Raw genomic sequence first — 15,990 nt, 5'->3', positions numbered from 1 at the left:
GAGAGACAAATGGCTATGAATCTGACCCCAAGTAATTAAACTAATGAGATTTGAACTCCAGCAAATCTTTTCAGATAATCTTTGGAGGTGTGAATTTATGTTGTTTTAAATTTAAAAAGAAAACAACCCATGTATTAGAATGGGATTAAATGTAACAAGTCATCTTTGCCTTAGCCTCAGTGTGTTTAGGCATTTTGGCACAACATAGAGTCTCTAAATACTGGTGATGTTACATGTTTCTGCCCTTCTTGACAAATGGATGGAGATATTGTGGCACAAATGATACAGAACACAGTTACAACTGCAAATGACTGGATGGCTTAAGTGGATCCATTCCAGAGTAACAGAACCTGTAGGTTACCAGTTAATATCTAGCTTGGGTCAGTAGTACCAAAAAGCCTTTCCTGTCTAATGGCTGTTTAGTAACATACATGAACTGAATTTGGTCCCAGTTCAAATCCCATTGGGCAGGTTGTCCACATGATGAAAGCCAACCTTCTAATGGGTATTACCGGGCTCCCTTGCTTGCCTATCTCAGCAGAAGGGCCAGTTATTGAATGCACACGTTGACAAAGCTGCCCTCTTAGCGGTCCCTCCAGGACAGAGTTGAAGTCTCTCTTTTTGAGAGTGTGGGCAAGTTTACAATGAAGCTAACCATGTGGTATATGTTCTGGGGATAAACAGGAGTTCACTGCAGGGTTGTGCATCTGGCATAATTCACCCGCAATGGATTCACATACAGATTTGAAACAATAATAGGCCTATCCACATGCTTGCTGAAAAGCATTTTCCTTGTGGCATATAATGGCCTCAGCTTTGTGGTCCATTTTGGCTGCACTGCCTTGTCAGAGAGGTTTTGACTTCAGTGCTATGAACTCCTTAACTCAAAATTTCTTTCTCTTTGTGGTTCAAGAAATTTAGAGGCAAATTCCCAGTTCTGCCACAGACATTGTGGCAAGTCTCTTAGGATATGTCTACACTACGAAATTAGGTCAATTTTACAGAAGTCGATTTTTAGAAATCGATTTTATACAGTCAGTTGTGTATGTCCTCACATTAAGTCGGTGGAGTGCATCCTCAATAGTGTGGCTAGCATCGACTTATGGAGTGGTGCACTGTGGGTAGCTATCCCAGAGTTCCCGCAGTTTCCACTGCCCATTGGAATTCTGGGTTAAGCTCCCAATGCCTGATGAGGCAAAAACATTATTGAGGGTGGTTTTGGGGACGTGTCGTCAGTCACCCCTCCCTCCCTCTGTCTGTGAAAGCAATGGCAGACAATCGTTTTGCACCTTTTTTCCTGGGTTATCCATGCATACGCCATACTACGGCAAGCATGGAGCCCGCTCAGCTCACCAGCTGCTGTTGTGAGCGTTGTGAACACCTCACTTATGATCCTGGAGTATGCAGAGAACCAGGCTAAGAGACGCCAACATGAGGACGATTGTGATGAGGACACGGACACAGACGTTCCTGAAAACACGGGCTCTGGCAATTGGGACGTCATGGCAGCAGTGGGGCTGGTTGATACAGTGGAACGCCAATTCTTGGCACGGCAAACAAGCACAGACTGGTGGGACCGCATAGTGTTGCAGGTTTGGGATGATTTACAGTAGCTGCGAAACTTTTGCATGCGTAAGGCCACTTTACTTGAATTTTGTGAGTTGCTTCCCCCACCCTGAAGCGCAGGAATTCCAAGATGGGAGCTGCCCTGACAGTTGAGAAGCGAGTGGTGATAGCTCTGTGGAAGCTTGCAATGCCTGACTGCTACCAGTCAGTCGGGAATCAATTTGGAATGGGCAAGTCTACTGTGGGGACTGCTGTGATCCAAGTAGCCAATGCAATCACTGACGTTCTGCTATCAAGGGTAGTGATTCTGAGAAATGTGTAGGTCATACCGGATGGTTTTGTTGCAATGGGATTCCCTAACTGTGGTGGGGCGATAGACGGAACACATATCCCTATCTTGGCACTGAACCACCTTGCCAACCAGTATATAAACTGCAAGGGGTACTTCTCAATGGGGCTGCAAGCACTGGTGGATCACAAGGCATGTTTCACTGACATCAACGTGGGGTGGCCAGGAAAGGTGCATGACGCTCGCATCTTTAGGAACTCTGGGCTGTTCAAGCAGTTGCAAGAAGGGACTTACTTCCCAGACCAGAAAATTACCATTGGGGATGTTGAAATGCCAATAGTTATCCTTGGGGACCCAGCCTACCCCTTGCTCCCATGGCTTATGAAGCCATACACAGGCAGCCTGGACAGTAGTAAGGAGCAGTTCAACTATAGGCTGAAGATGTGCAGAATGGTGGTAGAATGTGCCTTTGGACGTTTAAAAGCTCACTGGCACTGTTTGTGGACTAGGTTAGACCTCAGCACAACCAATATTCCGATTGTTATTGCTGCTTGCTCCATAATATCTGTGAGAGTAAGGGGGAGACGTTTATGGTGGGGTGGGAGGTTGAGGCAAATCGTCTGGCAACTGATTTTGAGCAGCCAGATACCAGGGCAATTAGAAGAGCACAGCTGGGTGCGCTGCACATCAGAGAGGCTTTGAAAACCAGTTTCATGACTGGCCAGGCTATAGTGTGACAGCTGTGTGTGTTTCTCCTTGCTGCAAACCTGTCCCCTTTGTTGATTTTAATTCCCTGTAAGCCAACCACTCTCTCCCCTTTGATCACAGTTGGCAAAGGAAATAAAGTAACTATTGTTTTGAAACCATGCATTCTTTCTTTCTTAATTACAAAAAAAAAAGTGAGATAACTGACAAGGTAGCCCGGGTGGGGTGGGGTGGGGTGGGGTTTGGGAGGAGGGAATGACAAGGCCACATTGCTTATTGTAGCCACACTACAAATCAAAACAGTTTGAATGACAGCCTTCTGTTGCTTGGGCCATCCTCTGGAGTGGAGTGGCTGCGTGCCCGGAGCCTCCCCTCCCCACCCCCCCTGCATTCTTGGGCATCTGGGTAAGGAGGATATGGAACTTGGGGAGGAGGGCAGGCGGTTATGCAATGGATGCAGCGGGGGGGTGGGGGGAGTGGGCGCTGTGCTCTTGTTGGCTTTCCTGCAACTCCAACAGATGCTTCATCATGTCCATTTGCTCCTGCATTAGCCTCAGCATTGCCTCCTGCCTCTGCTCTTCACACTCACTTAATGCTTTCCTGGCCTCTGCCACTGAATGCCTTCATGCAATAAGCTGTGCCCTATCAGTGCAGGAGGACTGCATGAGCCCGGAAAACATGTCATCGTGAGTGCGGTTTTTTTCATCTTCTAATCTGCAATAACCTCAGGGACGGAGATGATAGGGGGAGCATAGAAACATTTGCACCTGGGGGAGATAAAAGGGAGAGTAAAATTTAGGATGATGCATTTCTGAGAACAAAAGTGAATTTCACAGTGAATTTCACAGTGAATCAAGCAATTCACAGCAGACAGCACATGTGCTTTAGGTACAAGGTCGCATTTTGCCTTTTATGGTGAGTGCCTGCCGGTATGGTGATACATCACACACAGCTGGGCAACAGAATTTGGTTTCCAGGCTGCCATGGTCAGCCTTTTGGTATGCGGGGTTGGCTTCTTCCGCCTTCATAACATGTGGGAATGATTTCAAACTCCAGCACCGTCCTTTCCCATAGCAAGCAATGCCGGTTGGGTTTCACATTTAAAAGGAGGAGCTGCGGTTTTCGGGTGGATGTGCAGCACACACCTCCCCATACCCCACCGCATGGCTATTCTCTGGGATGAGCCCTTCACCCTTCCCACCACTGCATGGCTATTCTCTGGTGTGAACCCTTTTAGCCAAGCGCAAACAACCCAGCATGAACGGGGTCCTTTTATTGTTCCCTTATAATTCATGGTCACCTGGTTGAAATGGGAGAATTTTTGTATCACTCTCCTGAGGCTAACACAGAAGGATAAAGACCGAATGTTGCTTGAATGTGACCAAGACCCAGGACCATTCGCTGCCATGCTTGTGCTGCAATGATTCCAGACTACTTGCTACTGGCTTGGCGTGGTAACAGGGCCTACTGTGGAGGATGAAATAAGGCAGCCCGCCCCAGAAACCTTCTGCAAAGGCTTTCAGAGTACCTCTAGGAGAGCTTCATGGAGATGTCCCTGGAGGATTCCCGCTCCATCCCCAGACACGTCAACAGACTTTTCCAGTAGCTGTACTGGCCACGAATGCATCCCAATTCTTCAGGGCAAATCAAACATTAAACACTATTGCTTTTAAACCCTCTACTGTAGTTACAAATGTGCACTCACCAGAGCTGCCTTCTTCGGCTTCAGGGTCAGGGATCCCGCCTTGGGAGGGTATTGGCTGCAGGGTGATGAAAAGGTCCTGGCTGCCGGGGAGAACGGATTCACCGCTTGCCTGCTGTGCATTCTCCTCCTCCTCCTTCCTCATCCACAAAATCTTCCCTGTTGCATGAGACTCCCCCCTTGCAAATGTCCACAGACAGTGATGAGGTAGTGGTAGGGTCCCCCCCTAGAATGCCATGCAGCTGATCATAGAAGCGGCATGTATGGGGCTCTGACCCGGAGCAACCGTTTGCCTCATTTGTCTTTTGATAGGCTTGCCTGAGCTCCTTAACTGTCACGCGGCACTGCTGTGTGTCCTGGTGTAGCCTCTCTCCACCATGCCCTGTGCGATTTTGGCATATATATTAGCATTTCTTCTTTTTGATCGGCATTCGTCCTGCACAGATTCTTCTCCCCATACAGCAGATCCAGTGTCTCCCTTTCGGTCCATGCTGGAGCTCGTTTGCGATTCTGGGGGAACTGCATGGTCACCTGTGCTGCTGAGCTCGCCACGCTGACCAAACAGGAAATGAAATCCAAAATCTCCCTGGGCTTTTCCTGTGTACCTGGCTAGTGCATCGGAGTTCAAACCGCTGTCCAGAGCAGTCAGATTGGAGCACTCTGGGATAGCTCCCAGAGGCCAATACTCTCAGATTGCATCTGCACTACCCCAAATTCGACCTAGCAATGTCGATTTTAGCGCTACTCCCCTCGCCGGAGAGGAGTACAGAAGTCTATTTTAAGAGCCCTTTAGGTCGACGGAATGGGCTGGGTTGTGTAGACGCATTCTTTTTAAAATTCCACCTAACGCGGCTAAATTCGACCTAACCCCGTAGTTTAGACCAGGGGTTAATCTCTCTGAGCCTCAGTTCTGCATCTGGAAAACAGAGCTGGTAGCACTTCCTCTCTCCCACCTCTTGTCTATTTAGATTGTAAATGCTTTGCAGAGGGACTACTGTCATTGCGTTAGTACAGCACCCGGCACAATGTAGCCTTGATCTCAGCAGGGGCCTCCACTGTAATAAACCGTAAACAATGATTCTGAAAACATTTCAACATTATCCCGTTATGTTCCCAGGAAGACCTTGAGGGGAACAGTGTGACAGAGAACGGAAATCAGGGGCAGGGGACAGTTGTGTAGAGACGGGGTAGGATTGTGCCCTCAATGAGGTCACTCTTAAAAACTTCACTGACTTGTGGAAGATAAGAGAGAAGAAAGTTACTAAGTAGTTAATCCCTTCTCCATCCAGACTTGTTCATTCCTTCCATACAACCCCCTCCCTCCTCAAAACCTCATCTGAAGTGCCTGGGCTTTGGCAGCTACATACAATGTAATCCAAAAACTAGGTGATCTGGGGTTTTTCCTCCTAATCTGTAGAGTAACAAAAACAAACAAAAAACAAAAATTGCAGTACCCTGTTGATTTAGATTAGTTTTTGTCACTAAAGAAAACAGCTACCACATCTGAACAGGATCCAGCTCAAACAGCAGCATGATATCCAGTAAATAAACACACACATGGAAATGCCAACTTAACCAGGGTGGTGGCAGCCCTGCAGCAGGAGTTTGGATGTTTTTCCACTCAGTATTGTTCTAAGATCATCAAACTGTGCCATTAGTAATCTCACAGTGGTTGCCTTGTGACCCAGCGGAAGAAACCTGGACACAGGTGTTAATGATGCTCCGTGGGCAACCGTGAACTGCTGCCAATTTCCTACAGACTGAAGAGACCCGTAACTTCCAGTGCCACTGGTCATTCTTTTATTGAACATTCTGTTGACCTAGTTCAGTGGTAGCACAAGGCAGTGTCTAAATATTGCTGAGAACCAGGCCAGCAAAACAGATGTGGGATTAAATAGAAATAAGTGCGTTTGTGTTGCAGTGTTGCCAACTCCATGTATTCAAAAATTGAGTCTAGCCCTTAAGAAAAAAATGTGATATTGGCATAAAAATAAGGAGATTTTAAAAAATTGGATTGATTGGCCTTCTGGCTTTTTTTTTTAAATTAATTTAGCTATTTTGGAGATTTTAGGCTGCACGTTTTCAAGCCTCTCTGCACCCAGGAGGACTAGAAACTTTATTTTTAAACAAACAAAATTTGAGATTTTTGTATATTCACATGACTCTAGGGTCTTGGGCTTTAACACAAAATATTACAAGGCTCATGATAAAATTTTGAAAGTTGGCAACCTGATATTCTCTAATGATATTCACAGTGCTTAGATAATGTGACAATGAGAATTATTAAAAAGCTTATTATTCAATCAGATGTTTTAAGTGCTTTATCCAAAACTTGTTGAAGTTAATGAATTGCAGGAGGTATAAATGATTTTGCTGTGTGTGTGTGTATGTGTGTGTGTGTGCACGCACTGTGCCCTCAACACCTTTTGTGTGTGGTAGCCATAAACATTCTTATAAATTAATTTACAGGAAGGAACATTTAATCAAAGCAAAGATTGCAACATATTTGTGGAAAGCAAATTTCAAATTATTATATCACAAATACGTTGTCTATTCACAACTCGGTTGCTTGTAGACAAGGTACAGCGCAAGATCTCTTCATAGAAGTTATTAGTCAAATAATTTTGAATAACTAATCAATTTGAGATAATCGTGGTCTGTTCACAAAAATCTTATGAACAGGAATAGGAGAGATTCACGGAGTACTCAGGAGCTATCCACAGCAATAATTCCTTTGCTGTTCAGAATTGCTGCTTTGTTAAAAAGTGCTGCAAAAGGGACCTGTAAAAGAAATCCAGCCAGGAAGCATTTTGGCAAAAGGCATTTTGACTTTGAGAAGTTCACTGTTTTTCTGTTAAGATTGTTAATAATTCTTATGAAACTGAGAGTTTCACTGTAAGATTGTATGTTGATTTGCAATGCAGATAAGAGATTCAAAGGCAAATTTAAAAATAGGATGAGTTGCGTAATAAGAATTGAGCGGAGACCCTATTGTTCTCCACATTAACACACAAAAAGCTCATGTTAAGCAAATAAGTTTTTATTTTAACTTTACATCTACCTATCGCATCCATGGGGCATGAAGGCCTATTCCGTTAATGTATTTCAATGCATTCTGTACACTTGGATCAAGGCTGCTTATGTCTGTCTGTTATTTAAAGGGCACTCAAAGGACCACTGAAGTCAATGGGATCTGGACTTTGGATAGGGCCCCAAACCCAGAAGGGAGTTACCAGGGTTAAAGTTGTCATACAAGTGACCCTCCCCCCAGTTTGCATGACACACAGCTAAGACAGACATCAGGTCGTTTCTCAGCCTCCTTATTCTTACCTTTGTAGAGATGACAGCTAACAATTCCACCCTCTGTTGGTTAATACAAGACAACTATACAAATAGAACTGCTTCATATTAGCTGTGTTTTATTTTGGTCGCTTTTTTAACCTCCCTTTTGCTTTGTTCATTCTTTAAAGGATAATCCCCTTTTAGCAGAGGATTCCAGTCTGGGTGGCAGCAAACGCCTAAGCAAAAGTAATATTGACATTTCGGGAATCATGGAGGATGAGGCACCAAGGCAACCATTGCCAAGGAAACAGAGCGACTCGTCCACTTATGACTGTGACACTATTTCCCAACACCATGCTTTTCTGTCGAGGTAACTAGTCCTTAATTCAGTAAAAGCAATAGGATTACAATTGAATGTGGAGTATTAATACAGGCAATGTGAGAGTAATGGCATCATTTATATAACCCACATAATATGTTGCTGCAGACTTAGTTTAAGCCTTTGCAAGCTACTCCGGAAAAATGTAGATATTTAATTTTTGGGGTGTGGGGCATTGATCTGGACCCACTCAGCGTATTTTTTAATTCAACTTTTGTTGACTCGTGTGAATTTTGAATGCAGAAACTGAATGCAAAAAATCCCAGTTTTTATAATGCACCTCTCACAAGTCAAATCAAATAGACTTGGCATTTTTTTGGAAGTTTTTTTTTTATTACTATTATTTAGCCCCATCTGACTTTCATTAGAGGCTTTGCATGATTCTCCAGAGAATTAGGAAATTGATTTTTGGTGCTCTCAGCTGTCTACAAACTATTCAGGCTTTTTTGAAAACCTCCATAAATCTTCAATTTAAATTAATAAAAAGTAATCTTTTTAAAGGAAACTTACTTAGCTTCCCTAAATCCTAAAAAAGAAACCTTTTAACAATATATCTAGCATGGGAGGTTCATCATTTCCTTTGTCTGTCTCTCTCTCTGTCTTTACCTACCTAGTTTGACTGCTTGCTTTAGTATCTGTATCCTTTGTGCTTTATTTTTTCTTTCTGTTTGTTCTTTCTTCCTTTATTTCATTGGGGGTGATGCCAATAGAGAGAAAAGCCCCATTGTGTGCTCCCAAGTTTCAGTTCTGTGAGAGCTCAGGTACAATGCAGACTTGCCACAGTGCTGTACTCCAGCCTGCCTGTTTTGTCAGTAATAGCTCAAGGTAATTTTATTCTATCTCTTTGGCTGCAGTCAATGCATTCTTTGCTTTGGTTTTCTTGATTATTCTGTTTGGTTTTCACATCAATGTGCTGCTGTTCCTTTTTGGATACCAGGTCCTTACATTTTAAAGTACCTTCCTGCTTCAAGAAAACAATGTGTCTTTTTCCATTTGTCTGTGTCAGAGAATTTGTCAAGAATTCTAGTCCATCACTTTTAGCTCCCTGTGTAGCAGCAAGAAACTCCCAGGCTATCTAATCTGAACTCTCCATTCAACCCATTTATTATACAATCTGGCTCAACTGAACTAATTCATCAGGTTTTGGCGTCTGATCTCTCTTGCTTACAAATTGACACATCAAAATATTGGCACTCTTCTTTTCCTAATACTGATAGACTATAGGTGCATGTTAGTTGCAAAATAAATATATAAAAGAAAATCCCCCTCACCCCCCAAAGTACATTATTTATGTTTTCACAAAAGAAAAAAAAGCCCATCTTTTTATTTTTAAAAAAATCAAGATAGAAATAACAGTGTATGCCTGTGTTCTAATGACAAGCATTTGAACTTCAATCTTTGTTCATCAAAAGCAGACAGTGCTACACTCCTAGAGATTTATTAGTTCAGAGAAATAGGAAAGGGAACATAATAGAGTTTGAAATGTGAAGACAGAGACTCATTTGATTAGCATTAATAATGTTAAGTGAGCAAGTAGTTCTGAATGATCCTTTTTTATAATTTTTGCCTAATCTGGTTGATTTAAATAGTAGAATCTGGATTTTTTTTAGCTTGGATGGAGAGGTGGGTATTGGCAGAAGTGTAGTAAAGAGAAAGGTTCTTAAGAGAAATGTATTTCATACTCATGGGGAAAACAAGATAATAAAAAAAGCAGCACAACAACCCTCCTTAAACCTTCCGCGTTTCAGTTTCTAGGTATTTACAATTGTTTTAAACTGAAAACTGCTACACTTACAAGTACATTTTTGCCTATGCTTAACCTCCCCCTGAAAATTTTACACCCCACTCAGATTTCTGACTCTTCAAGCACCAGGTTTGCACAAATCTATTGCAAGGTAGCATGGAAATAGCTGGAAATGCACAGATTGAGGATGAAAAATATTCTGAGATCTGTGTTCCCCAGCATGTACAGCAATTTAAAAAGTTTCAGTTTTTTACATATCAGTTCCATGTAGGATTATTAACAATTGTTGTTGTTTTTTAATTTAGAGATCTTATCCCATTTTGGATAATGATATGACTACGATACCTCCTAAGCATGGAAACTTGTTCTGTATACTTTGACATGTTTGTCTTGGCTACTTTGTGCTAGCTTCTCTTATCTTGTAGTGTAGCAATGACGCGACATGGGGCCAATAATGCAACGTAGGGATGGAGTGGTAACTCTGCAGTGCCCAAGCAGAAGATGAGTTTGACTCCTGGATTCATTCTATTCTGCATGACTGTAAACTCGGGGGCACTGTAGGGGCTAAACTCTGTCCCTAGTGGTTTGGGTTCAAAGTGTCTTATATCGTCTAAGTGAGAAGATCAGGTACAACATTGAAGGGCTCAAGACGGTACCATTAAGTTCTCAGGTTGTCAGAAAGGCCTGGTCTTTTACTCTGAACACAGGACAGTGAGCCCGGGACTCCTGACTTCTAATCCTGGCTGAGCCTCTGACATGGTGTGAGGTCTATGGTAAATAATTTGAGGCCTGATTTTCAAAAGTTGATAAGCACCCAGAACTTCATTGGAATTCAGAATGTCCTGCATCTCTTAAAATTAAACTCTTCACTTCTCTGGGCCTGGCACACCACCATTCTGATTTGGGAGCATTTTACACCAGCTTTGCACAGACGTGAATAGTGAAGTAAGATGCTAGTCAGTAGAGAATCCATTTTCTCTAAAAAAGGGGATAACGATACTTACCTACCTCAACTGTTGGTGGTTTGAGGGTTAATATAAAGTTTGTAAATCACTTTGCAATGCAGATGAGAAGCTAGACTGCTGCTTATTATTAAGTAGATAGCTGCAAAGTGGGGGTGAAAAGTCAGAGAAACCCTCATGGACATGAAGATCCTTGTAACACCAAAAACTCTCATGTACAATGACATTGTTGAGTCATATTCTTACACAACTTGGGTCCATTACAATTTGCAGCAAACACTTTTTCAGTGAATTCCTGCTCTAATTATCATTTTCGGGGGGGGGGGGGTAGTCCTGAGTCATACAATGCCCACACAGCTGTCTCCTATGCCAAGTATTTTAACTGCAGGGAATTACTGATCTTTAACGGTAGCAAATTTATTATGTATCTGCATCAGAAAATAAAATATTCCAGATGACTGTAACAGAGAGAATGGGAAGCCATTATGGTTAGGGCTTGGCTCTGCTGTATGAGTGTCTCATTATTAAAGCAGAAAGTTTGGACCTACAGACCGAGACTGGAGTTTTCTAAGCAGCCCCTCTTTGAAGTAGAGCCTTTGCATAGCAAGATGGAAAGGGACCCCTGGTTTATTGTTGTTAAGTCAATCCATTTTCCTTGTTCAGTATCCATGCGAGTGTTATGAAGAACGATGCAGACTTTCCTCCTATGAGCAGCTCCAGTCTCTCGGAAGTAAACCTGGGACGGTTTGAATTTGAAGTTTCAGATTTCTTCCTGTTTGGATCACCGCTTGGCTTAGTACTGGCCATGAGGAGTACTGTTCTGCCTGGACTGGATGGTAAGTGCTCTTCGAGGTTAGAATACTGGCTGCTTAATGCCCAATACGGGCAAAGAGAGGTACGCACTGTTCCATTAAGCAAAATTAGAGATGAGACAGCTGATGAATTCCTACCTGTAATGGACCAGCATGCTAAAGGTTCCAATTCAGCAGTGATGTAAATGTAGGGTTGCCAATTTTGGTTGGACGTATTTCTGGAGGTTTCATCACATGACATAATTTTAAATTAAAGATTAATTTTTAATTCCTGGAGACCCCAGGACAATCCTGGAGGCTTGGCAACCTTGTGTAAATGCCGTCTTAAGCAGTGAAACTTGCACTGTTTTGGTATACAGTATGTGTAACCAATGGTCCATATGCTGCTCTACTATATACCAATGTAAATTCAGAGTAATTTTAATGAACCCAGTGCAACTAAGCAGAATGTGGCTTTAAAATATAACTAACATCATTTTAGCTTTCCATGGGGAGCAAATTCAGCCCCTGGTATAAGTGAGCTCAAACTGACTGGGCCCAGAAGTGCTGAGAAATGGTGCAAGTATAAATTGTAGCCACCTTGCTTAATCTTACACCCTCCTCTCGATTTGCTTTTTGGACTGTACACACCTGTTTTTGTTTTCTTGGCATGTAAGCTGCACTCATTTTGTACAACTGGGCCATGTTAGGGTACTATACCATTTACACCTGTTTTCTGACCCATTCACACCTCATGTGTAACTCATATCACTGCTGGCTATGCATTTCAATGTCATACTGCTACAAGCATGTACATAAGTATAATTGTAGGAACAGTCCCTGAAAAAGTGCCCAAAAAAATCACCTCTGAATTTGGCCCAGAGACTTCCATGTGATTTGTACCCATTATTCCAGGTGGCATTTGGATGAATCTGGGTCTTTTTTTTAACAGTCAAAAACCTCTTTTTCCTCTTTAGTGATGGCTTAATGCCCAGTAAAGTAAAAAAAAAAAACAAAAACAAAAAAAAACACAATTTTTTTTAATGCACACTGGGATATTTATACTATTTCTGGTGACTCACCCCATTTTCTTAAAAGACAAGTTGTATCCTTTGAATCTTCGTGCTGTGTCAGGTTCTGTTAGTATAACACCTCTGTGCTGTGATGTGGGAAATAATGTGTCCGAGCTCTGTGGCAGGTGACAAATGTGAGAACATGCAGTAATATGTGGTAGATGAATGTATAGCTAGATGGTCTTCAGGGTTAATTTCTGGTTTGTTTAAACCTACAACAAATAGCTGAGATACATAAAAGAAGCTCCTATTGACTGTCCATTACAGCTGCTCAAAAAGTTTCCAATTGAACCTTTTGCCATCAAAAACTGTAGTTTCAGCCACAGTGAAATGTTTTGCAGTAATGTGTAATTTAAAATGAAAATTTCATTGGGAAAGTTTCTCGGGTGAAAGATGGAATTTAGAGAAAGATTTCAGAGTAACGGCTGTGTTAGTCTGTATTCACAAAAAGAAAAGGAGTACATGTGGCACCTTAGAGACTAACCAATTTATTTGAGCATAAGCTTTCGGGAGCTACAGCTTATGCTTATGTGCAAATAAATTGGTTAGTCTCTAAGGTGCCACAAGTACTCCTTTTCTTTTTTTAGAGAGAGAGAGAGAGCACATGCTACATTCCAAGTCAGTGCCTTGACTATCCGGCTATTGGCTACTCTGGGGTGGGCCTCGCCCTCTCTTTCTCTTTTTGTGTTTTTTTCACAACAGTTTTCCAAAGGTCTTGGTTTTGTTCTTCATCAGAATGAAAACAAATTTCAAAACCTCCATGTTTCATGAAATGGAGTTGTTTTCTGGCCACCCATACTACCTACCGAGCTATTGCAGTAGCAAAATATAGAAACCACAAAGATCTTTCTATTGCAACCTGCGTGTTTACTACCAATCTGATATTTGTACTTTCAATGCCCCAGTTTTTATTGGTGAAGGCCCAATCCAGCAATGTACTTAAGATGCTGCTTAACTTGAAGCCCGTGAGTCGTCCTATTGTCTTCAGTGGGGCTACACGGGTGCTTAGATGCTTTTCTGGATCGGGGGCATAGTCTTCTAATCTCTCTTGCCTTCAGTCATTCTCTCCTCACTATCCGAGTACAATGCTGGAACAGTGCAACCTTCATCGCTTCAGGCACTCTGCGATACTGAGCAGCAACATGCTGCTAAATTAACAGCATTCTGAACTATTATAAATTATTTCTTCCCATTAGCCCTCACTTCCGTCCTCCCTCAAATATCCTGCAGGGAGCTGCTTTTGAGAGCAACCTTTCTGACCAGTATTTCAAAGACATTTCCAGCACGAGCAGTCTATGTGCAACGTGAAGTGTTGTCAGTCCTCAGAGGGAGGTTCTGGTTAGGAGAATTCCATAAGGGGGCAAAAAAATTGAATCGTGCTGCCAAAAGGAAAATGTGTGACCAGAAGGCTCCTGTCATACATATGACTGAAATTAGTAAGGTGGTGGAGTCAGTCACTCCTCATTGAGATGAGAGGTAGAGAGCAGAAAACGTGATAAATATAAGGCTAGACGTCCTTTTGTTTTTGATTTAAAGTTTTATTTTGTGTTTTTACTAATTACTAAAATGAAACGTTTTATGAGTCCACAGGCAAAGGAAAATTTGCCCAATGGATTGTGTGTTTCCTGCTGCAAATAGGACCGCATGGTGTAATGGGATGCTGTATAATGTAGACATACAGAATATATATAACATCTGTCATATGCTTAGGCATCATAGCTTTGAATGTTGATTTTTCTTCTGTGGTAGCAGGAATCTAGCTAAAAAGTGAACCTAGGTTCCATATTTTGCTGTCCTTTCTAGGGGTATTCTATTTTCCCCCTCATCCAACATTCCCCTGACACTCCATGGCAATTTTTAATGTCCTCTCCTGCAGTTCTTTCTTTGCTCTTCCAGTTGTCTAGTCACAATTCTCGTCCTATAAATCACTAATCATTTACAGCTCAATTTCATACTCTTCCACCTTCTATGTTCCTCATTCATGGTTTTCTAGTCCATCAAAGCTTTCCCAACGTTTGATATTCTCTAGCACTCACACTCTTCTGAGCATGCAGACCCTGGCCTCAGAGCTTTATGGGTAACTTTTTTCATCTAAACCTGACCAATTATTTTAGCTAGTTAAGTATTCGGAACTCAGTCCACAGAACTGCTGAAATGGATACATCTCATGGTCTTCCCAAAATAATGCCAGTGACCAGAAACTCAGTAGGGACTAGCACAGTTTACTACTGGATCCTCTATTTGAAGCACTCCAGACAATCTCTTAAGAACAGTGAAAGCTTTGCAGTGAGTTTTAGCTTTGAAAATGTTCAAAGAACTACAATTTTTTAAAAAAAGACCCAAAAATGGCAATTATAGAAACACAGCAGCCATTTTATAAGTACTTATTAGTCCTTACAATCCAGTTATACGCCCTTAAACGTTCACACAGGGGGCACAAAAAATGGACAGAGGAAACAGACCTAGAACATATCAGTTAAGGTTACAAATTCAGTTACATTTTAGTAATATAGGCAAATGATATGCAATGAATAATACATAAAACACCGGATAGGCTAATGAGTAGCCCATATTCAGGTGCTAATGGGAAGGGAGAAAGAGTATCTGAAGCAAACACTCTGATTATCTCCTCCCACCCCCCAATTGTTTGATGCTCAGATAACTTCCTGCTAGAATAAACAACATGCAGCAGACATCAGAGCAGGTTTTGGACTCCCCATACCTGGGAAACATGGCATTAGACACAGATCATAAACCAGACAGGTCACAAAGTGGGCCCGGGAAGGGCCAAAGTTTGACTGAAAGACCCCAAAGAAGACTTTTAATGACAATTAAATGACAAGAAACCACCTGAATGAAACAAATGTTCCACCACCCCCAGAGTGAGTCAGTGAATGTGGAATGTGATGCATAATGCAATTCACAGTGACAGAAAAGATCCCAGCTTGCCAGACCTTGATCAAACATTGAGGGAAGGATAGTCCCAGAGCACAGTATCTGCATCTCCATGACATACAACTCAGGAGAATAGGGTTTTATCCTCTAGATGAACTAGAGAGGTCATTAAAAGAAAGGAGTGATCTTAAAGCCGACACTGTATTTTAGAAATTTGTCAATGAATCCATGAGCTACTACTCCTTGCACCCAACACTCTCACTCATGGAGATGCCTGTCTGGGGCAAATTTGTTAGTAGTGGCCGTTGCCTGCTGGCTTCTGCCCATGCAGTGGATTCACCTATAAAGTAGATGCCTACCCATTTCTGTGAATTCCAAATGTAGAGGCAGCCATAGGGTGGTGGCCACCTACCTGACTTGCATGCCCAACCCCATAGGCTGAATATGTGCCTGCCTTTTAGGGCTGCAGTCAACTGCATCTGTCTAACCAGAGGCTAACTGGAAAGGCGATGCTTTGATGGCTAATTTGAGGTCACGTGGTTTGGCTGTTTACAGAACAGAAATCTGGTTTACATTGAATGTGGTCTAATTTAGGAAGTACA

At 42.3% G+C, this 15,990-nt stretch overlaps 1 protein-coding gene across 7 annotated transcripts in view; it reads left to right on the top strand.

Annotated features, from left to right (window-relative positions):
• Positions 1-15,990, top strand: part of PITPNM3 (PITPNM family member 3) — a 357,638-nt gene that overhangs the window by 285,879 nt on the left and 55,769 nt on the right. For all 7 annotated transcript variants that reach the window (XR_013634779.1, XM_073315263.2, XM_073315260.2 and 4 more), the window contains 2 exons: positions 7,733-7,914; positions 11,293-11,465. Coding sequence is in view for 6 of the 7 variants with exons in the window: in XM_073315263.2 (XP_073171364.1) it covers positions 7,733-7,914; positions 11,293-11,465 (355 nt within the window). In the remaining variant the exon portion in view is untranslated. The remainder of the gene's footprint in view (positions 1-7,732; positions 7,915-11,292; positions 11,466-15,990) is intronic.

Source organism: Lepidochelys kempii, chromosome 17 (assembly GCF_965140285.1).
Source record: "Lepidochelys kempii isolate rLepKem1 chromosome 17, rLepKem1.hap1, whole genome shotgun sequence".
In the NCBI taxonomy this organism is placed as follows: Eukaryota; Metazoa; Chordata; order Testudines; family Cheloniidae; genus Lepidochelys; species Lepidochelys kempii.
Note: the sequence above shows the minus strand (reverse complement) of the source record. Positions and strands in the feature narration are given on the sequence as shown.